The sequence below is a fragment of the Mastomys coucha genome, unplaced genomic scaffold (assembly GCF_008632895.1).
Source record: "Mastomys coucha isolate ucsf_1 unplaced genomic scaffold, UCSF_Mcou_1 pScaffold23, whole genome shotgun sequence".
NCBI classification, from domain to species: Eukaryota; Metazoa; Chordata; class Mammalia; order Rodentia; family Muridae; genus Mastomys; species Mastomys coucha.
Window position 1 is genome coordinate 49,468,713 of NW_022196906.1, and position 23,484 is coordinate 49,492,196.

Below are 23,484 nucleotides of genomic sequence, written 5' to 3' on the forward strand. Positions count from 1 at the left end.
TGTGTTTGGTAGCCTGGGGCACAGCTGTGTTTGGTAGCCTGGGGCACAGCTGTGTTTGGTAGCCTGGTACACAGCTGTGTTTGGTAGCCTGGTGCACAGCTGTGTTTGGTAGCCTGGGGCACAGCTGTGTTTGGTAGCCTGGTGCACAGCTGTGTTTGGTAGCCTGGGGCACAGCTGTGTTTAGTATTACAGTGCATAGCTGTTAACTATCTTGTATGATGTTTATGTCTCGATCCCTCCTTAGATACCAATGATATTAAAAATGCCTCCACAAATTGGCAAAACTGATGGGTTGGGAGTTAACTCTGTCCATGGCTGAGGCATACTGTGCACCAGTGAAGCTGTGGGTTGGTTTCAGTGCTCAAGTCTGCCTAAAACATAGACTAACCCAGACTGTCTGTTTGCTCAGGTGACCCCCAATTTCCAATTTCCTGGAGTATATATATCCAGTTGGGAACAAAAGCACTTTTTATTATTGTGACGCTGATAATGGAACCATTGCAGAGAACCACACGCAGCTGTTCTTAGCATATCACTGCAGTAGAAGGTGCGGTGACGCAGATCACTGACAGCAGACTCTGTGCTTTTTTTCTGGTTAGCAGAGGGTCCTTTACCTCCCTTTATGAAGGACTTTCCCCCTAAAACTCCCATGTTCAGGTTTGTCCATTCACCTTAACCAGTGAGGGACTGACCAGGCCTTTAAACCAGTTCCTGACTGGCTGTGGGAAAGAACAGCAACCTTGTATTTCCCTTGACCTCCAGCACAGCGCAGCTTCCTGTGCCTCCCTACCCTTCCACTGACAGAGGGAAGAGGGTTGAGTTCTCAGGGGCTAACCCTTCCCTGCCACTCCTCCTTTCCACCCAGACCTGCCACTGAAGGAGGAATTTCTGAAGTTGAGATTATCTCCCAACAAGTAGATGAAGAAACCAAGAGCGTTGCTCCCGTCCAGCTGGTGAACTTTGCCTATCGGGACCTGCCCCTGGCTGCCGTAGACCTCTCCACGGGGGGCTCACAGCTCCTGTCGAATTTGGACGAAGAGTACCAAAGAGAAGGGTAGGTTCTGGCATGGCTGAGAGCCTCTTGCATAACTCCCCGTGTTTCCATGAGTACCTCCCAAGAGACAGCAGAGGTTAGAGAGCTGAGCAGAAGAGCCCAGGAGGTGACATTAGGTCACTCAAGCTTTTTCAACTCACACATGATTTCCTCAGGGAAAGACTCTGGGTCCAGAAAATGCCCATTGCTGTTGGACAACCTCTTAGGTCTTTTGTGATGTTTGCTTAGAACTTAGGTAATAGGGTTTGCCTTTGGTCTGAGGTGATTCTTAACATTCTTTTCCGATTCAAGCTGTTTACCTCACAGGGGCTAGGGATGTGCCAAGGTCACAGAGCCCATATGGGAAGACCTTGGACTGCATGTTACTTTGCACACAGTGATGTCGAGTGTCCAGGAGGTGGGCAGAATCCTGCCACGTGCTCTGTAGACCCTGCCTCCCTCCCCATCCAGTGAGAGCTGCATGGATGCTCTTACGTTAACAACTCCCATGTTGCTTGTCAGTCAGACCAGTGGGTTTGTTTCCCATTTAACTTCTCACTAGCCTGGTCTCTATTACAAATACACTCTTCAAAGCCAAGGAAGATGAGGGTTTGAGGTCCCTTTTTATTTATTTATTTATTTTTTATTTTATTTTATTTTTTTGGTTTTTTGAGATGGGTTTCTCTGTGTAGCCCCGGCTGTCCTGGAACTCACTCTGTAGACCAGGCTGGCCTCGAACTCAGAAATCTGCCAGCCTCTGCCTCCCAAGTGCTGGGACTAAAGGCATGCGCCACCACAGCCTGGCTCCCATTTTTTTTTCCCCAGTGGTACGGTGTTAGAATGTTGAAGGTCACAGAAGGGCAGACACACACCCACACCCGTGGGTCACACAGTAGCTTAGACTTCTCTCACCTAAGCTTTCCCCAGTTCTGCCCTGTGGCTTTGAGACATAGGATTGTAAACACTGGCCAGCACCTAAGAGTCAGTTCTGGGCAACGCTCCCAGGTGCCTGTAACCATTTTAGAACACGTTGGCTGCTTTAAACACAAAACGGAAGGGTTGCCATGTATTTTAGAAGCAAAGGAAAAGCCATAGCTAAGCTAAATTTGCAGAGCTTGGATTCCCTCTGTCTGCTTCCTGAAGATAAATTGCCAAACAACTGGGAAACTGTACACCTGCTTCTGCAAAAATGACACCCCAGTGGCTTTCTCTGAAAATAAAAAATTTCCAAGTATTGTGAACAGAACTAGCAGAACCCTAGAAGAAAATGACAGGCAAATTCAATATGGAAAAAAGGTCTCTGAAGGGATCAGGGAGATGCCTTAGTCAGTGAGAGTTTATGTTCTATATGAGGACATGGGCTTCAATCTCCCTACATGGCTGTATATGCCTGTAACCCCAGGAGGTAGAGAAAAGTAGATCCTATCCAGAGAGCTTACTGACCAGAGAGCTGAGCCAAAATGATGAGCTTCTGGTCTAGTGAGAGACCCTGTCTTAATAAGGCAGAGATCCACAGAACATGCCTGCCATTGTGCTGTGGCCTCCTCATGTACACACAGGCACACACACTCTCACAGTCCCATGCATGCATCATGCAAAACACGTGGAAGGAAGGAAGGAAGGAAGGAAGGAAGGAAGGAAGGAAGGAAGGAAGGAAGGAAGGAAAGAAGGAAGGAAGGAAGGAAGGGAGGAAGGAAGGAAAGAAGGAAGGAAGGAAGGAAGGAAAGAAGGAAGGAAGGGCATTTCTGAGGTACGTCTGGTATAGCAGTATTGACTAAGCAACCAAAATCAGGCCGAAGAGCCTGCTTTTCCCTAGTTCCCTGTGGCTTAATGACTGAGCTAAGTCCAGAAGGGCCCAGAACCAGGACCAGCTATGTGTATACCTGACTTATGCAGCAGTGCCTGCCAGTGCTCAAAGGCACCACAAAGCTGAGCTGGTTTCTCTGCTGCTGCCCACCCTGAAGTTCAGCTCAGTGAAGTCCAATCCACCAGTCAGCAGGTCTTTCTCTGAGTTCTCTGAGAGTGACCGTGCTATTGCTCTCTGGTGGTCAAACACAGTAGTCCAACCTCCGTTAATAGAAAGAAGCACTGGCCTGATTTCTTAATCAAGCCCAGTTGGCGTTCATAGTTACATAGCATGGAAAGAGATAGGAAAACCTTAAGAGCTCTGGTTCAGAACTCACACTTGCTCCCGTTACTACTGTGCAGCGATTTAACCACTAGGTGGGTGTGCCCCATGCAGGTGTGCCACACCACAGGGTGGGCCTCATTTCCAGGCCTACTCCAGAGACCCGGCTCAATTGGTTGTTTGCCTGGTCTCTCACCACAGGGCAGAGAGGTCTTTGATTTGCCTCTCCAGGTGTGTTTCCTATGCTGCTGTTGTCACGTAATAGGAAGCCAAGAGGCAAAGATTTGGAGAGCCCTTGGTGGGACCTCTGTGGCAGTCAGATTGTATCCTAGAGCACAGAAGAGCCAAGCTTCTAACAGAAGCCCAGGTAAAACGGACCAAGCAGTGGAGCCAGGCTGTTCTTGGTTCTTGGTTTATTTCTCACTGTCCTCAACCTGTCCCTTTCTGGAGCCACACAACCCAAGCGTAAAGTTCCAGTTTACGGAGGTCAGGGTTGCTTCTTGCCAGTGAGAGCTCTTCTTACGGAGAGAAGTACTCCAGCTAGGAGTAGATCTTTTCTGTAGAAGCCAAGGGACCTTAGGGATCCTAACTGTGTTTCTGCCCAGTGACTCATCTGCATTCAGGTCCCGGGGTGTGGTGAGGGTGGATTGTTTAGTTTCCCAGACTCTCGGATTGTTAGGGCTGGAGGAGACTGTAGGCAGTGAATAAGTATTCTAATGCTGAGTGTGAAGAGCTTTCTCCAAGGTCACGAGGTAAGAATACTGTCCTCAGAGTTCATGCATGGCAGAGAATGGGCCGGAATATCCTTCCTTTAACCCGAATAGTATTCCATTATTGTATATTCTACACGTTGGCTCATCTTCTCATAGACACCTGGGTGATGCACAATTACCATTTTTTCACAGCAGCTGTGCCACATTACATTCCCACCAGCCATGCATGAGTGCTCCACGGCCCTGTGGGTGCAGCAACTATTGTTATTCACCATTTTTGAACTGTAGTCATCCTAAGGGTGAGAGGCGTGGGTGTGGTTTGAGAGTTTGTAAGTGTGGGATCCTGTGAGGTAAGAGGGGCTGTCCTCATTCAGACTGAGCCACAAGGCACAGGTGAGGAGCCAGCTTCGACTTGGCTGAGAAGTCCGTGTTTCAAGCTTTCGTCAACGTAACAAATACCCCAGAAATACCTAGAAACACCCTCACAGGCACATCCAGGGGTTTACTTTACTATAGAATATCCTAGACATGTCTAAGTCCAATCAGGGAGACAGTTAGGGTCAACCATCACCTAGTCTTTGTCCTAAGACCCTCGGCGGCCATGATCTAAACTGGAGAGCTGTCTGTCGTCTAAGGGATTCACCTCTACTGCAGGCAGCTTGGGGCTTAAAAAGGAAAAGCAGGCTCCTGTGCAGGCCGCACTGCCTGAGACTCCACGGAGCCTCAACTTGATTTGGCAGTCCTCTCAAACTGTTCCTTTTCAGTCCTTCCCTGCCCTCAGCAATGACCGTCTCTCGTAGGGCAGCCCCAGACGCACGCACTGCACCCCAACTCTTCCTTCTTCCCTTCTGGGCCTGGACTCATCAGATGCTATCTATCTATCGCTTCTTCCCAGGAACCTCTCTCCATCAGCTGCAGCCTCCTCATGTCTGCAGCGTTCTACCTTCCTCTGTCCTACTCTGCATCCCTAGCTTCAGTGATGTCTGCTGTGCTCCTCAGTCTACTACAGCCTGGCAGCAGCCTCCACAGTGCCACTGTTCTCAAGGGCATGGTGCCTGATCTTGATTCCAACTTGTTAGGATGTAAAATCACTTAGGAGATACATCTCTGGGAGTGTCTGTGAGGATGTTAGGAGAAGCTTAACTGATGGGCTGGAGTCCTAAACTGAATAAGAAGGGGGAAGGGAGAAGCCAGCTAGCGCCCAGTTCCTCTCTGCCCCACACTCCCACCACCACGGCTTCTTCACCAGGATGCCCTATATATTTCCATTTGATTTACAAGCCACAATAAGCCTTCTTCTCTTGCTCTTTGTCAAATATTTGCTCTCAATGAGAAAAATAAGTAAGTAACGTAGGCATCTACATCCTCTTGCCACTGAAAGTCTCTGTCATTGCCTCCATCTTAACATGGTATCCCCATGGTTGCCAGCAAAATGGATCTTCCTCAGCCACTGTGCCTTCAAGACTTAACAATTGTCATCTGCTTGTTCCTTAATGATTGGAGTTCACACGCACAGACAGACAGACACACACACACACACACACACACACACACACACACACACACGGCCACTATCACTACCCTTTTTCTACACACTGGGTAATTTTATCCATCTCTTACAGGTTTTCAGCTGGTAGTGATCAAAGCCACATGTCTATCCCAAATCTCCCTTTCGAACTTCCAAGTTCTTTCTGGATCTTCATAGGGATCCCCAAATATCTTTGTCAGTGGAATGATCTAGTCTTCTTGTCCCGAGTTAGCTGAATCTTTGAAAGGAGAAATGTTCTCTTCTCTACCCAGATAATTCTCTCTTATAGCCTTTTTAGTGATGGTGCTCAAATCCAGACAGAAGAGCCACAACTTACCCACTATGGCAGTCTCAAATACTGCATGCCCCACAAAGAAGTCTTTCCTCAAAGTAGAAATGACCCAAACCAGTGGGGGCATAGAAGTTGCCTGGTCTTGATCCTTCAACTGCCAAAATAAGCCGTGACCTAAGCTCACTTCCAGTGGCCCTAAGTCCCCTTCCCACCTCAATAAGAGCCAATGTGTTCATGGCACCTCTAAGCTACCTGAAGTCTGTCAGTCACTCACCATCACCATGCAGTTGATGGCCTTGTTCTCCCATGCTCTGACTTGCTCCCATTCCCACTCTGGTGCCCACAAACACCCTGCCACTGCCAAAGGTGCCCACGGTAGGAACACCATCCCAGGGGCACCCGGGAAGCAGGAACTCAGACAGTGTGTTCCACTGGCTGAGGATGGAACACTCCCTTCTCCCTTGACTCCCGACTCTGGATCATTGCTGGATGTGCGCTTCCTACACCCTCTGTTCTAGTTCTGTCTGCTTCTCACCTCTCTGCATCCAACTCAAACCAAGGAGCTGCCTGGCATGCCACAGCAGCTTACCACCATCTTCCTTCCCCTCTCTATGTCTGCACACCTCTCAACCAGATGTCTCCCTCCTTCAGGAGTGATGACACAAACCTCCATGTGAATCCACAGAGGTGAGCAGACAGTCTAGGGACTGGGAGAAGGGGAGCAGAGGTGTCAGCCCCAACCGAAAAACCCCGTGACAGCAAAATACTGTGAGACTTGGTTTTCTTCCCTCTTGCCTTATGCTCTGTTACCAAGTCATGCATATTTGTATTGTCTTCCTTGTCTCTTCTGCATTCCTCCTCCAAGGACTGTCTACTGGCAGCTAGTTACTGTGGCCTATGAATGACAGGAAATCCACTCAAACTCACTGGAATCCAGTGCTAAGGCAGCTCTGAGGTTGCTCCAGAAAGCTCATCAGTGTCCGTGAGGGCCAGATTCCCCCTGTCACTGCTGTCAACAGTACTGGCTTCCTCCTGATGCCAGAAGTGGCTTCACAGCTGGCACGAGGGCTGCCTGTGGTAGTCATGCATTCTCATTTGTATCTCAGAAGTGAGAAAGGCCATCTGTAATTGGCCTGAGAACAACATAGATCCTTCCCAGAATCTTCTAGCAGTTCTTGCCTAATGTCTTATGAACTAGAATTGAGTCACATAGCAAAGGATGTGGGAATACCCCTGGAATGATTGGACCTATCTTTTGAATGGTACATTACTATGTAAATGTGGGACATTCATATACAGTATTAAAGACAGCCAGTTTTGGGCTTGGCTGGTAATGGTGCTTACTGAAGACTCAGAAAACCTGTGTTTGATCCTCAGAACCCACATAGTAGAAAGAAAGAACTATGCCAAGTTGACCTCCGGCCTTCACATGTGCCCAGTGTTACCTATGTGCATGTTCACACTCTCACACACATGTGCACACATGCATACACACATGCGCACATGCACAGACACAATTAAAAGGGAGAGCTAATTTCTACTCATTAACTGGACTCCCAGACAAGAGAAGCTTGGAAGAAGTATGGGTCTCCAACAGGCTTAACAGGAGATGAGACAACAGCATATTTCTCCAGAATTCCAGAGTCAGTGGAAGACAACATAATGGGGCCCGGGGATATTTTTTGAGATGTCAAGTTAGAAGAAGAAGAAAAAAAAGACAGACCCAAGATAGCAAACACCTCTAAATAAGGACTGAAATAATTTAAGATATGACAGCAAGGAATAGCTGGGAGCAAAGAGAAGGGAGAAGTAGGGGTCTATTAAGCCACTGCCTAAAAATAGTCTCTTTGCAGAATACCTTAAGGAGGCGCTCTCCTGAAATCTCCTGTCCCTCCACCCCCACACATCCATAGCCCCCTCCATCCATGTTGTCACTGATTGGGAAAACAACAAAGTCATAGCCTTGGACAACCTCTGAGCTCTATTAACCCACATCTAACCCCAGCCCTGAGCCAGGAAGTTCTTCTAGCAAAGACCAGATCAACTAAGTCTGGGATAGAGGGCATGCAGACAGAATAAAGGACGGTCGTGAATGGCCGGGTGAGTGATGAACAGGCAGCAGTCTGATCAGATGACACAGGAAAGCCAGTTCCCCTGGAGAGTGGTTATAAGCTGATCTACATGAAGCTGAGGAAGAACAAAGGAACAGGGGTGGGAATGACACTTATGCCCACAGGTCAACATGACGCCTGTAGACCTCTGTCTTAGTCAAGGTTTCTATTCCTGCACAAACACCATGACCAAGTAGCAAGTTGGGGAGGAAAGGGTTTATTCAGCTTACACTTCCACATTGCTGTTCATCACCAAAGGAAGTCAGGACTGGAACTCAAGCAGTTCAGGAAGCAGGAGTTGATGCAGAGGCCATGGAGGGATCCCCTGGCTTGCTCAGCTTGCTTTCTTATAGAACCCAAGACTACCAGCCTAGGGATGGCACCACCCACAAGGGGCCCACCCTTCTTGATCACTAATTGAGAAAAATGCCTTATAGCTGGATCTCTCAGAGGCATTTCCTCAAGGGAGGCTCCCTTCTCTGTGATAACTCCAGCCTGTGTCAAGTTGACACACAAACCCAGCCAGTACAAGTGCCAAGCATCATCAGTACCCCACTGCTCCCCACAAAGCCAGCCTAAGAGAAAGAAGTCAGCTTTGCCTCAGAACATGCCAACCTTATATAGCAAGAATCTCGAAGTGTTCAGGGTTAACAGTTATGTCCACCCTAGCCATGACCATGCAGGTATGAAGCCTGGCACTTCTCTGTGTTACATGATTTATAGAAGGGCTGAAAGACAGGGGAGGAAGGAAAGAGAAAGGCTGGGCTATTATCACTTTCTTGATGCCAGTGATATTTGCCAACAGTAAAATACTACCCTTCCTCTGGTGCGCCAGGTGCCCAGTTCAGGGTTTGCCCTGAGCACCTCAGCTTCCACAAGGATTCTCTAGGCTCCAACTATCAAAAAGAGCTCTAGGTACAAAATTTAGATACAAAATTGATCATGAGCAATGTCATTTTTCTATAGTTCAGGAGCCCCTCATTTTTAATTGACTAAGCAATCAAATCACAGATACATTATTAAAATATCCCTACCTACTCACAACATGCATGGTGTACAGCCCTAGGGGACCACTGGATGGCAGCAGAGTGCCTCTGGTGGTCAAGGCTGGGACTGGGCACCTGAGCTCAGCCTGGAAGGAGGCAGGTTTACACCCTCATGCTGGGTGCAGGAAGTGAAGGGAGGCACAGGTTTATGGTATCCAACATGAGAGCCCCAGTCACCTGTGGAGGCCTCCAGGATCCAGAATTTACAGCTTCTTCCCACTGTGTCAGGGAGCTGGTCTCTTCTAGTTGCCCTAGTTGCAAAGCCTAGCATAAAGGAAGTCCTTAGATTTGTAGCCAGTTCACAGAATTGAGGGCTCTCTGAGTAGCAGAAAGCCCTCCATCTCACAGCATCCTTCTCCCTTCGGTCAACCCGGAGGCTTTGCCAAGAGTCAGGACCACTTTGACGGCATCCTTCCTGCCTGTTAGCTGTTCAGAGATATGTGGGCAATGTCCTTAGTCCCCTAAGAGGGGGTAGAGGTCAGAGGGGTTTAGCAGCCTGCCAAGCAGAGGGCATCTTCTGCCTTCCCACTCTATGCTCTTGCCCCCACGCTGTGAGGCCTCTCTCAGAGCTGATATTTCTGCAGACTCAAGAGATGTAAGATTTTGGGACAAGCACTCATTAGCCTCTGGTAGTCCCAGCTGCTTACCACCTCCTGCTTTCTCCCAGGGCAGTGGTGCGAACGTTCAGCACTAACTGCAGGACTGAAGCTGCCCACCTAGAAATGGAAATGTATTCACTCCCTCAAAGGGCTGGGCGAGCAGCCTCTACCGTCCAGCCCGAGGCTTGGCTTTCTGAAGCATGTGCATGCGTTCTGGGACTGTGTGTCTTGTCTTGGGCTGCCTCTTGGAATCAGGTAAATGAGATAAAGCTGAAGTGTGACTGCTCTCCCTGATGTCCTGGCTCACCCCAGGAGGGAGAAGAAGCTCCACAGACCATCTCTGATGTTCAGTTAAAGGGTGTCCGTGTGGGCATTGGATCGGCAATTCTCACAGGACAGGGTTGCGTCTCTTTGGAAAGGTCATGCTTAGCTGAGCTCACCTCTCTCTCCAGCATTGTTTCTAGAGTAGTCTAGGGCTGGGAGTCCACTGCAAGTCAGAGTTCATTTACAAGGTCCCAGGCCCTGTGGAGAAGAAGGTGCCCCTCCTCTCGTGTGCCCAACGCTCTGCAGTGTCTAGATCTGCCACTTGTCAGAGTCTCCACCTGCTAAGGCTTGTATGGAAACTACTGTTGTCCTGACACATGCTAGCTTCGTGTACCCTGGTTTTAACATTTCAGATCCTCCCAGCACCTCTGCAAAGGCAGGGATCCCATCTTTAAGATTAACAAACTAAAGCACAGAAGACTGGACTATGACTGGGGTTAAGAGACACTAATTCCCACCAAAGCCAAACAGGTGTTCTCAGGCTGGTTTGTTTCTTTGTTCATTTTCAAGGCTGGGTCTCCTATGCAGCTCCGGCTGTCCTGGAACTTGCCATGTCTGCCAGGCTGGCCTCAAACTCACAGAGACCCGCCTGCCTCTGCCTCCTTAGTGCTGGGGTTAAAGGCTTGTGCTGCCACCACCCAGCTATAAATTAACCCTTGAAGTGCCCGGAACAGCACCTAGTGCATTGGACATACCATGTATGTATCTGTGAAGCCAACAACAGTGAAGCATAGATCAATGAGAGTTGGATTTCTGTCATCCTCGTGGCCTTTTCTGACTGTGTTCCTGCCATCTGCAGTGACTACTGTAAAGAAAAACAAAGGAGCGACAAGGATATGCTGACTGTCCAAGCCACCACCCTGGCTTCCAGGGCACCAGTGATCAGCATCATAGAAACAGAGCCTGTGAGCCAGACCAGGCCTCCTTAAACCTCCCCCACTTATAAGCAAAGAATGAAGAACCCATTCTATAACCATAGGTGCATAGGAATATAAAGTAGGTATACAAATCAAACATTTACTGATAATCGTAAAGGAATTTATTTAAAATGATTCTCTGGTATACATATAATTTCTCATGAAAGACTAAAGAAAATTTATATACTAATGAGAAGAAGGTACCTGTTTATGTTTACGGAAAGAATTAAATCATGACTGAATCTTTGAGACTCAAATTATCTTCAATAATTTGATTTGTTTTTAATTTCCAATGTTGAGATGATCACCTCACATAAATATATCACACAAAATGACAGAAGTATGTCTAGGGCTGTTTCAGATTATTGGAGAGTCTGTCCTGACCCAAAGCCAAAATCCCTCCAATGATTTTTATTTTTGGAAAAGGGTCTCACTATGTAGACCAGGCTAGCCTCAAACTCTCAGAGGTATGTCTGCCTCTGCCTTTGAGTGCTGGGCACTCAAGCAGTATTGAAATGAAGTTTGTCAGCATCTTAACTCTTAACACGCAATTTTAAAAATCAAACATTCTGGGCCAGAGAGATGGCTCAGGGTTTAAGAACACTGGCTGCTCTTCTAGAGGTCCCGAGTTCAATTCCCAGCAGCCATGTGGTGGCTCACAACCCTCTGTAATGGGATCTGATGCCCTCTTCTGGTGTGTCTGAAGACAGCTCCAGTGTACTCATATACATGAAATAAGCAATTCTTTAAAACAAAAAACAAAACAAAACAACAAAAAAAAAACCTGATTCTAATATAATGGTTCTATAATGCATTCTAAATGTACTGAGAAAAGACAATAGAAAAATATTAAAAATTTCTATTTCCTATAGTTAAACCATTGTGTTTCTCTAATAGCAGAAGGCTTTGCAATTAGACTTGAAACACTGTAATTCGTAACAGTTAGTGTCTCAGCTCCAAGCTTGGGCGTTTGGGGAAGTGTCCATTGATACTTCCTGCCATGGCAATACGTGATCAGATTCAAGGCTCCAGTGAGGTCTGGTGATGAAGGATGATCCCTTCCATGTTTGATATTTGTGGCTATGGTACCAGGGACTGGACTTAGGGCTCACACATGCTTAGGCAAGTGTGTTTGCCACTGTGGTATCCCCAGCCCTCTTCTGAGCCTTCTTTGATGCTTTTAACGTATGTACATGTGTGTTCACATGCAAGTGGAGGCCAGAGGTCAATGCCAGATGTCTTCCTGAATCATTCTCCAATGCATATTTTGAAACAGGGTCTCTCAGTGAACCTGAGCTCACCGAGGACACAGGCCTGCAGAGCAGCAGGCCCCAGGAAGCTGCCGGTCTCTGCCTGCCTGGCTTTTGACATGGGTGCCAGGGACGCGGAACTCAGCCCCTCATGCTTGCATGCAGGAGCTAGTTAGTTAGGATGCTAGTTAGTTAGTTAGCTCTGTGTTCAGCAACCTTTAACTATTGCCAGGTGGTTCATTGCTCTCACTGCGACACTGCAGAGAAGCCACTGAACTAGACCCCTCTGAGGGTGGGAAGACAATTTTCTTGGGGATCCCAAGAGGCATCCAGTCACGTGACTGCCCCGGTTTGTTTTCCATTGCTATTATGATCACCACGACCAAAAGCAGCGTGGAGAGGAGAGGGCTTAGCACACCTTACAGGTTGGAGTCCATAATCAAGGCAAGCTGAAGCAGGAACTCAAGGAAGGGACGTGGATGCAGGAACTGAAACAGAGCCATGGAGAAATGCTGCTGCCAACTGGCTTATTCTCCTTAGCTCGCTCAGCCTGCTTTTTTTTTTTTTTTTTTATTTGTTTGGTTTTTGTTTTGTTTTGTTTTTGTTTTTAGAGACAAGGTTTCTCTGTGTAGCCCTGGCTGTCCTGGAACTAGCTCTGTAGACCAGGCTGGCCTTGATCTAACAGAGATCCACCTGCTTCTGCCTCCCAAGTGCTGGGATTAAAGGCTCAGCTCGGGTTTTTAAAACACAGCCCAGAACCACCTGTCCAGTGGTTGTACTACTCATACTGGGCTGCCATTCGTTTATCAAGAAGACGCCCCTCCAAACTTGCCAACAGGCCAGGATGATGAAGGTATTTTCTCAAAGTTCCGTTTTCCCAGATGACCCCAGCTTGTGTTGGGTTAACAAAACTACTAGCAAGCACAATGACTCTTAAGAGTAAGTTTAAGAAGCTAGGCAGGGGGTCTCCTTTGATGATCCTCCATGAGGGTCAAGGAGTCTCTGCATCTCTTGAAACCTCATATGCAGGATTGTGGTTTTATGTATTTTTGGGGGGGGGCAAATGATTATTGGTTTTGGCAATTATTAGAGAGCTCTGCTCCAAGGAAGCTTGTAAGCCACTGGGGGAGAAGTCTCCTGCAGGCTAGACATGGGTTGAAAGCCTGGTGCTCCAGGCCTCATCTCAGCTGCCACCACGGACTGGCTTCTAGACTCATTCTGACCTCCCCTCAGATCTTTTCTTTGGGAACTTAATGGATAACAATCTAATTTACAATTAACGAGGTCTTCTGCCATGGACGCCTAGGGAAATGGTTTCCATGGCCTTTGAAGAACCTTTTTAGGATAACTAGAGTCTCCACCATCTCCACAGGCTCTTTCCGAGAGAACAATATTTCCTCTGTCCACCATCCTGAATTCTCCCTTCCACAACCTGAGCTCACTGTGGATTGATTGTCCGGTGGAAGAAGCTCGGCCCTGGGGGAGCAAAGCAAGCTCAGCCCTGATTGGTCCATACCCCGTGCCCACTTCACCTTAAAGATGGGGCTGTTTGATGCCAAGCTTGGGAACAGTCCCTAACCTGATCTTGCCCGCCTGCCTTCCAGGCTACTCCTATGGCCTGGCCTCCCACAAAAGAGCCTTTGGAGGTTTGCCAAACTTCATTTTCATATTCCAGAATTTATTCTCTCAAATTGTTACCCAAAACAACCAAGAATATAAAGCAGAAGCCGCACCAGCACTCACCTGCTTTCCACCCCCGGCCTCCTCTTAGGCCGCAGGCAGGGTGCCGGAACTTCACGGAATACCTCCTGCCAGCAGACCCATCTGTTGGTATTCACGATTTGGGCAGCCCAAGTCCTCCCCAGAGCTGCCCCAGGCTTTTGTAGCACGTGTTGGAAAATAGGGGCACGCCTGCCCTCTGGTGGCAACTCCAGGAATAACACCACTCCCCACTCGGGTATTTCCCAGTCTGTTCTCCGGCTTCAGCCCAGTCAGTTCTTTAATTAACCAGGCGAACCGGGTTATAGAAACAGAAAATGCCGTCTTCTTGGAGTATACCTCTCCACGGAGAAGGAATACACACTCTCCTTGGAATGTCTGAGTCACTTGCATTTCACAAGGAGTGATCCACTGCTTAGGATTCTAAACCTGGGGCCAGGCAGGAACCTGCAGATTCAGCATGGCACTGGATCCCATTCCCACTGGGGAGCCCCGACCAAAAGTCCCCTTTAGAGTTGTACAGCCTCATCTCCTGCTCTCTTGTTCAAAACGTAGCCACAGGCAAGCCTCCAGGGCTTCGTGTGGAGCTGGATGTGGCCCTGCTTACCTTCTCTGTCCTGTCCAAGCTTCCGTCACCCCCACCTCCTGCCCCCGACACACACACACACACCCTCAGTTCATCCTCCACAATAGTTGTCACCTGCAAGCACAGCTCACAAGCTGGGTTCTCACTGAAATGCAGACCCAAATTCAGTGGGTGTTGGGGAGGATTCAGCTTCCATAACTCGCTCCATGAGTGCCCATGTGATGAATATGAAGGGGCAGGACCATGGTCCACACCTTGGAATCACTTCACAAAGTTATAGGTCATTGGCCTAGCCCAGAAGTGGTGGCTTCATAAGGGGTATGGCTTGAACCTTGGAACTTTCCAGCATAACCTAAATGCTGATCCCAACCCGCCCCGCCCCCTCTTCCCCCCCACTTCCAGGCCTCTCTGCCTTGTACTCATCCACCGACAATGGGCATCTTCCTTTGTCTCTTAAGTCGCTGTTGTGTTGTGGGGGTCACCGGGAGAAAAGAGGTTCACCTCAACTGTGGCTTAAGCACAGAGCACGAGAATTATCTACAGTTATTTGGGGGTGCTTCTCCCCCAAAAGGTTATACCAGAAAGTCTCTACCCAGCAGGAATGGGGGCTTTCCTGTAGCCAAATACACAGAGTCCCCCTTCCCTAGACTTCCTAGAATATATATATATATATATATATATATATATATATATATATATATATATATATATTTTTCCCCCCCTCGCCCTGTGCAGTTATGGCAGCGTTGCATACCACAGGTGGTAGGGAGTCCTGAGTACTCAGGTGAGGTCCCTGAGTCCTTCCCACCCCTGAGGAGTGACTCTAAACAGTCAGAAAGCCCAGCTGGGACAATCCTTTCCAAGAAGACACAGCTTACAAACACAGGGTGGAGATCTCTTAGGCTCAGGCGATGGTCCTGCACACCTGGTTTTAAATGTCTGCTCAACTTCACCATCCTGAGTCCTGCAGTTTTTCCTAAGTGCCCCTATCACCCTACAGTAATTATAACTCATTTGACTCCCTTTCCCGCTACAATGTACCTGGTTTTGCTGGCTTGGGACGCAGAGCCCACCTTGCCCATGCAGGGGGGCACAGAGTCATTTGACATCCAGATCTGCCCCTGCCTCCTTTCTCAGTCTTTCCAGCTGCCTGACCCTCTCCCTGGCTCAGGGAAATCTCAGATTGCAAGTGGCTCCAGGCTTGCCTGCATCGCTCTCAAAGGCAGTCACTATTTTCACAGTTGGTGTAAAGTGGACTGTCTGAACTTCACTCAGGCAGGCTGCTACCAAATGGAGTACATTGTTTCTTTCCCTCTGCTTGGGGCTCTCTTCTGAGGCAGAAGGAGCAGAAGGCTTTCAGTAAGGCTGGTATTCATCAGATTTCATGGTAGAAGGAAGGCCAGTGCCCAGCTGCTTCCTCTGACCACGAGGGTGAGGCCTCCTGTTCTCCACTGGACATCACCCAGGACCAAAAGGTTTCCTGGCTGCTCGTTTCATTTATAGCGTCCAAAGGCGCTTGTCTCTCTCTTTTTGTTTTTGTTTTTGTTTTTTCAAAACAGTATTTCTCTGTCTGGCCCTGGCTGTCCTGGAACTCACTCTGTAGACCAGGCTGGCCTTGAACTCAGAAATCTGCCTGCCTCTACCTCCCAAGGGCTGGGATCAAAGGCATGTGGCACCACTTGGCTCTCATTTCAAATGACAGTGAAATGGCTCCAGGGATAGCAGCCACCAAGTTAGATACTGTGGGGCTGGAGCTGAGGTGCCTGAGAAAGAAAGAACGCATGTCACTGGAAAAATCCAGATGGGAAGGGGATGGCACAAACTCTCCAGAAGTGCCAGGCTGAGGGCTGGGCACAAACCAGAAGGTGTTAAAGAAACAAATAAGGCCAAACGGGGAGACAGGTGCATGGGAAAAGAGGTAGGGAAGCCGGTGAGACAGGAGGGGCAGGCAGGGTGACAGAGCTCTTAACAGTCAAGAGTGTTAGGTGCATGAAAGCAGTCTGGGTTAGTGACCCCAGTGGGCAGCAGCATTATACTTCCCGGGGTCTCCAGGTGATGGGGACAGGCTGTCCGTCTAACACATGGTAGAGGCTCACTGTTCATCTTCCCTCTGCTTCTCATGCCTGCAGGTGGCTGGCCTCATGGGTTTTCTCTGGATTTCCGGAGCTCTTAGCAGTGTCTCGGGACCCTGTAGGCTCAGAAAGGGCTACTATGTATCACTCAGAAAGTACTTCTAGGTGCTAGAGAGCTTTTGCTTTCCCTGTTCGAGTGCACCTGAGAAATCAGCCTTAGGCTGCCAAGAGCATTGTTGCTTTTCAAATATTAATGCCGCCTCTTCCTCCTCCATGCATTTCTCTGACTAAATCACAGCCACCCTCACCTTGAGACCCTCAGCTCTGAGTTTGCCAGACCTAGCAGATAAGAATACATAGTGCTCTGTAAAGTCTGAAAGATAGATAGTAGATAGATAGATAGATAGATAGATAGATAGATAGATAGATAGATAGTACAGAAGAAGCCTTCTATGCAGTATCTAGGACATATTCGTGTTAGGAAGTTGTTCATTGTTTATCTGAACTTTGAATTTATCTAGCAGTTCTACTTAGCTTTATGTGGCTTCTGTTTGGGGTGACCTGTAGGAGCCTGCAAGAAAACAGGAAGTGTGGTCCGAAACAGGAAGAGTACATTTTCAGGTTCACCAGCAAGGGGCCACAAGCATCCCATCGTTGGTCTTTGTGGCTTAGCTCCCACTGGGCTTTATATCTCTGTTCTCCATTTGTCTCTTGAAGAGACATGCTCTTGTCTGACCCAGCCAGTCTCCTCCTCTCTCACCCCACACTCTTGGCCTTTCTAGGAACTCATGTCAGTCTTTCCCCCCACCCCCCATCCACAATGATCTGCTTAGCTTCCTCCATCACCTGTTGAGGTCTTCAAGCTTCTTTTTCTGGGACCGGCTTCCCAAGTCTGGTGATGACCACATCTGGTCTTTGTATTACTGCCAAGCCAAGGACAGAGACCATCAACCATTCCCACAGGTGTTAGGAAATATCCAGAAAGACTTAAGCAAGCCTGATTTTCTGCCAGGTTTCTTCAAGGCTATCACTTTGGGCATTTGTGCTTTTTCTGCATAAATATGGGGAAGAAGTTGCTACCTGAAAGCAGCCATATCATTCTTTCAGGGTTAGCTAAAAGGCAAAGCTCTTTTCCAGCCCACTGACACCAGAGTCTACAGGAGGAGGACACTGGTCCTTCTTGCAGCAGGTTGCAGCAGATTGACTCCCTCTAGATGGGAAGAATGTGGTGATGGACAAGCCTTGGAGCCATCAGATACATCATCATCACCATCACCACCACCATCACCATCATCACCACCATCACCATCACTAACATCATCATTACCATCACCACGATGCTATTGCAGCTACACCCGTGCTTTCAGGTTAGATACATTCTTTCATTCATTTAGCTTTCAACAACTCTACAAGTTAAAAATGCTATTCTTTATTTTCCAGATGGGGAAGTGGGGTTCCAAAGTGACTTGGTGCCTTTCAAGTGATCTCAGGGCAATGGTGTATACCCCAAAGTAAAGACTTCCCTGGCTTGTCTTGGCCCTACTTTAGATGGATAATTCTAACTAAAAACAGATGGGCAGGCAGAAATGGGCCATAAACAAGCAAATGAGTGAGGTTTGATTACAACGCTCCAGACTCAGTGCTATTCAGAAGAGTCCGTCCTCAGGGGTCCCTCATCTCCCTATAAATGTCCCCCAAGAGACACCCATATGCAGAGTGTGAGTCTCATGAAATGGGACAAAAGGCAGCTCTGGCCTAACTGGTTTGGTAAACACAGATGCCATCCATGTGGAGGACAGTGAATCAGCACTGTAGTGAGGGATTAGCATATCCCACACATAAATGGCCACTTAACTTCGACTCACGTTTTTCCATACTTACCCAGTGATAGTATTTTTTTTTTTTTTTTGTCAAGTAACAGCTGTTAGTACTCCGTAGCAACCATATCCAGATAATCTGATCTGATAAGTGAGGATCCAATCCAGCTCTTCCTCTTATAGCTGAAAAACAATCTAATTCCAGCCACTGAGCGCTTCAGTAGAGTTACTGAACGTAAACAGAGGCTTCCCCAAATGCCAGCACATGGGCTGGGTTCCGAGGCACATAGGAATGTAATGGCAACAGCTCGTCCTACGGTCCCGGGCCCGTATTTCCTGGGCAAGTCTGACTCACCTACGGGATGTGAGTTTCACACACATTTTTCAGGCTGAGAAGCCTGAATCCCAGAGAATTCCTTTAAGTTCCCTAAGTCAGCCTGTAAACCCAGCTGTGCCCCTTAATGAGACTGTTTTACTATTTATAATTCTACCCTGTGGCCTCTGGAATAAGTCTCACCTCACAGGAAGCACAGCCTCATGAGAGCCCAAGCCTAGGGGAGCCAGGCTGTTGATTTGAGACAAGGCTGTGTGCGACCAGGATCTCCCCCACAGCCCCTCAGCTTGAGCCCTCTTCTCCTTGCTTTTGTCCCTGCAGGTCTAACTGGCTGAAGCCATGCTGTGGGAAGAGAGCAGCCGTATGGCAGGTATTTTTGCTCAGTGCGAGTCTCAACAGTTTCCTGGTAGCCTGTGTAATATTGGTGGTGACCCTCCTGACTCTGGAACTTCTAATAGATATAAAGCTTCTCCAGTGTGAGTAGCAAGAGAGACACATATACAAATGCCTATGTCAATATTCACTGTGCATCTGCATCCCTCAGGGGTCCCCAACGTACTCTGAGATTGTCCCCCAGCCTGTGCTGCCACCGAGCTGCGGGCCCCACGATGGGCCGCCCATGGGGATTGCTGCTGGGGAGGGAACACGTCCCTTTCTATCCAGTGTGGCCTCTTGAGAGCCCTCCCCAGCATTCCACAATCAGAAAACGTTGAGACAAAAACTGAAAGTTGGGGACCCCTGCGTGCATTTTTTTTTTTTTTTTTTTTTTTTTTTTTTTTTTTTTTTTTTTTTTTTTTGGTTCTCATTTGGAATTTTCCAGGGTGAAGTTTTTTCTGGCTTAAACAGAGTTCCCTTTGGGGACGTCGATCACCTGTAGTAACTAAACAGCCAGCACTTATGTCTGTACCATTCCGAAGGGGGTGGCATCATTTACATGTGTCTTGATAACTCTGAAGATGCTTTTGCACACCTACATTCCCATCCCTGCCAGTAACCATGTTGAGATCAGGACCCCATTTTACAGACAAAGCCGGCAGTTTGAAGTTTGTGGGAATTTGGAGGCTTGCCCTAGGGCAGAGGAACAGACCGGGGACTTCAAGCTTCCAGGCTGTTCAGCTGTTTTGTCATTTTTCTTACTTTTGGGATTGTTTCCAGCTTTCTGATGTCGGCAGTTTGGCGCCACCTGTGGCACCAGGAGGATGAACTTCTGATACACTGTGGCAATGTGGCTGTCAGAGTGGAGGCCACTTTCTGTCCCTACCCTTAGAAACCCCTGCTTGGTCTGGCTCTTGGCTGTGAGTGAGCGGCTACTCATGGGAAAGTCCCCACACACCTTTCTTGATCCAGGAGGTGGATCATTCAAGTACAAATACTTTAAAAGTGGAATTACTGATAGAAAGACCTTTAATTTCCCACCATTGACAGAGTTCAGGACAAGAGGTTCAGCCACCCCCAAGCCCATTTTGTCCTCTTGTCTTCTCAGAAGCCCCAAATCTTTTCCTGGCTCTCCTATGCTCAGGGACTGTCACAGCTTCCTCCAAGACACACCAGCCCTGTCTGCTCTCTGGAAGAGCACAGAATTGCTTTTGTCTATAAGCTTAGTTGGGTTTTATGTAGCCGCTGGCCCCTTGGTTCCAATTAAAGTATCTTCCAGCATTAAATGCCCAGTACTGGTTTTACACTCAACCTGTCTTCAATTAAACCATGCTGTAGGCTCTCCCTCCACACATCCAGACTGTCTGTGTTTTATGAGACCTGACCATAATGGAGTCCTTCTTTCTCTATGGTAGATTGTACTGGGGCCCTAGGCTTCTCAGGTTGTGACGAGGCATCGGGTAGAACTGAGAAGCCAGCCGACACTGGAATTTTGCTTAAAATTAAGTATCCAGGAGATTGATTTTGGTGGGAGATCCAATAGCAGCTCATAAAAGGCATCTTAAATTCCATAAAACGCACAATCCGAGATTTATGGCTCTTCTAAAGCAAACCATAAAAAAGGCACAGGGATTCATTTGAGAAATAATGGGGAGAGATTTTATGTATCCAGAATTATCTGAGGTCTTTCCAGAGTCACACGGGCCTCAGCCTCTTGGTTCCCAGTGGTATTCATGTGGCTCAGAACTCGAAGGAATTCACGGTGTCCCCGGGGCTCATCCTTCCAGGCTCACACTGGCCCTGAGCCAGGGGACCCAAGTGTCTACATCCTGGAACCTGTGACTGTAAACTTCTTCCTCTTGACTTTGCTTGAAGACGTCATTTTTATCCACTCCCAGAGTTCCCAGATTCTAGAATCACAGAATCTTCTGTCCAGTGAAAATATCTTTCTTTGATCCCCAGGGGAACTTGAACTGCTAGAAACAAGCCCTCTAGGGAGTTAGCATGGCCTGTTTGCCACAACACCCCTGCCTCCTGCCCCTAAAGTCCCCCTGATCCATCCAGAGAATTTCCTCTGGAGACCCTTCTGCTCTCTCTCTCTCTCTCTCTACAAAGGTCACCCCACTTTTGTCTGGACTCCAGCACTTTGCCTTTAGCCTTGCTGGCACACAAACTGTGACCTGCTAGTGCTTGGAGGTTGTTTGTGGTGTCCGGTCCTTTAGAAGGACTTTCTGAGGATGCCTGGCTAGCCCATAGTGCCAGCTTCAGCCCACAGGCCTGGCTGCTGGTACCCATCTGTTCCTCCTGCTAGGGATCGCTCCAGCCATCTTTCCAAAGCACGCTGCTGTCACCGCCATCCGTACTATTGCAAGTTCAGGATGGAAGGGTAGAGAGGCTTGCTTGGAGCCCCCCACAAATTACATTAAGCTGTGGGGACAGTGTGCTGTGGATCTTGAAGCTACCCATCCCGGATCCACAACTTTGCTATGGTCATAACCCCTCTTCCCCTGGGTCTGGCTAGGACACAAAGGACAACAGCAGTGAGCAGGAGGAATCAGGAGATGGCCTTTGAGGTGGCGGCTAGGGAGAAGAGGGTTTGAGCCACTGTACTTTCATCACCCCCACACGACCCCTGGGTATAGGTGCCCTTACTCTCTGACCCAGTTTCTGACAGATCTAATGTTTTCCATAAGCACCTAGGGGTCCCCAGGGGCACCACAGGGGTCTACATTTATGCCGTACAGTGCCCCCTAGACTGGTGCGTTCAATTCCTCACTCCTAAACCTGGCCCTCACTGTGTTCATTGCAGTTTCCAATGCTTTCCAGTTTGCTGGTGTCATTCACTGGATCAGTCTGGTCATCCTCTCTGTGTTCTTCTCAGAGGTAGGTGAAGATTCGGGCCCTGAAATCTCCTCTTTGGGGTGACTCTCTCCCAGGGAACCTGGGCTTCATTTCACAACACATTTCCTAGTGTCAGGCCCGCTGCTCTCCCTGAGGCTGAGTTTCACCATAGGAAATGGCACAAGGAATGTTCACAGACACATACATGCAGGCTAGTGGCCAACCCAGCAGCAGACGTTTGCCTCTAAGCAGGTGACCTCTGCTCTGAATCCAGAATATGTTCGAGGTTGTCAGCTGAAGTCCGGGTGATGAATCTGTGAAGGAGAGATTGCCCATGACATAGCTGAAGAACGGAAATTGTTGATGTGGCCTGTGATGTGTATTCAGGGGGCAAGGCCCAGGAAAACCAGATGCAGGAGTGATTTGTTTGCCTCAGGGCCAAGGCATAGAATACAGTCTTAGAGCTGGGCAGTGGACTTAGCCAGGTCCTGTGGAAGGATGGAGTCGCAGACTGGCAGATGTCCCTGGGACAACAGTGCCTCAGGTGGATGCCTCCTAGTATTACAGGCATTGGTGGCTGAAGTTCACAACTGGAAAGCTAAGTGGTATCTCCTAGTCCCTCGGTTTAGTGTGGAAGTAGAACAGACCCACACAGCCATTGGGTCACTTGACAAACCTTGGCATCAGGGCATTCCTCAGTTTTCACTGAGGAATGATTGACTTACTGGGGAGTGATGGACACCTTTTTTGAGCAGTTCCCATACTGGCAGTGACACTGTGACCCATGTTTGTGGGACAGTGGTTTGTAGCTGCTTAAGATAGGGCCTTCCAGAAGGATAGGAAAGGCTTCATGCTGTAGGCAGTGAAGGGCAGAGAGTTTCCTATGGAACTAATTCTTTCAAACAGAGCCAAAGACTGACCAGGCCAGCTCACCCCTTGCTCACTCCACCCAGGTATCCCTTCCTCTGCCACATCTGCCCACAGAGAGCTCCAGTCGGTCTTTCAATGAAAGATAAACACTAATAAGGTATAGAGCCTTCTGGCAACACACAGACATGAGTACACGCACAGACATGTGCACACACACACATAGACATGGGTGCACACACACACATGAGTGCACACACAGACATGGGTACACATACACAGACATGAGTGCACACACACAGACATGAGTGTATATACACAGACATGTGCACACACACACAGACATGGGTGCACACACAGACATGAGTGCACACACAGACATGTGCACACACACACAGACATGGGTGCACACACACAGACATGAGTGCACACACACAGACATGGGTGCACACACACAGACATGGGTGCACACATAGACATGGGTGCATACACACAGACATGAGTGCACACACAGACACACATGAGTACACACACAGACATGGGTGCATACACACAGACATGAGTGCACACACACAGAAACATGGGTACACACAGAGACATGTGTATACACACACAGAGACATGGGTGCACACACACAGACATGGCTACACACACACAGACATGGGTACACACACAGAGACATGGGTGTACACACAGAGACATGGGTACACACACAGACATGAGTGCACACACACAGACATGGGTACACACACATAGACATGGGTACACACACACGGACATGAGTACACACACAGGCATGGGTGCATACACACAGGCATGGGTGCACACACAGACATGAGTGCACACACAGACATGGGTACACACACACAGACATGAGTGCACACACACAGACATGAGTGTATATACACAGACATGTGCACACACACACAGAC

General features: G+C 48.4%; 1 protein-coding gene across 4 annotated transcripts in view; it reads left to right on the forward strand.

Moving 5' to 3' along the window:
• The window catches only part of Tmem266 (transmembrane protein 266), a 123,905-nt gene that overhangs the window by 57,225 nt on the left and 43,196 nt on the right, over window positions 1-23,484 (forward strand). For 2 of the 4 annotated variants that reach the window (XM_031344763.1, XM_031344764.1), the window contains exons 3-5: window positions 866-1,054; window positions 18,791-18,945; window positions 21,654-21,727. In XM_031344763.1, the coding sequence (XP_031200623.1) occupies window positions 866-1,054; window positions 18,791-18,945; window positions 21,654-21,727 (418 nt within the window). Of the gene's footprint in view, window positions 1-865; window positions 1,055-17,610; window positions 17,686-18,790; window positions 18,946-21,653; window positions 21,728-23,484 lie in introns of those variants that run through there. The other 2 variants (XM_031344765.1, XM_031344766.1) reach the window with 2 other exon arrangements.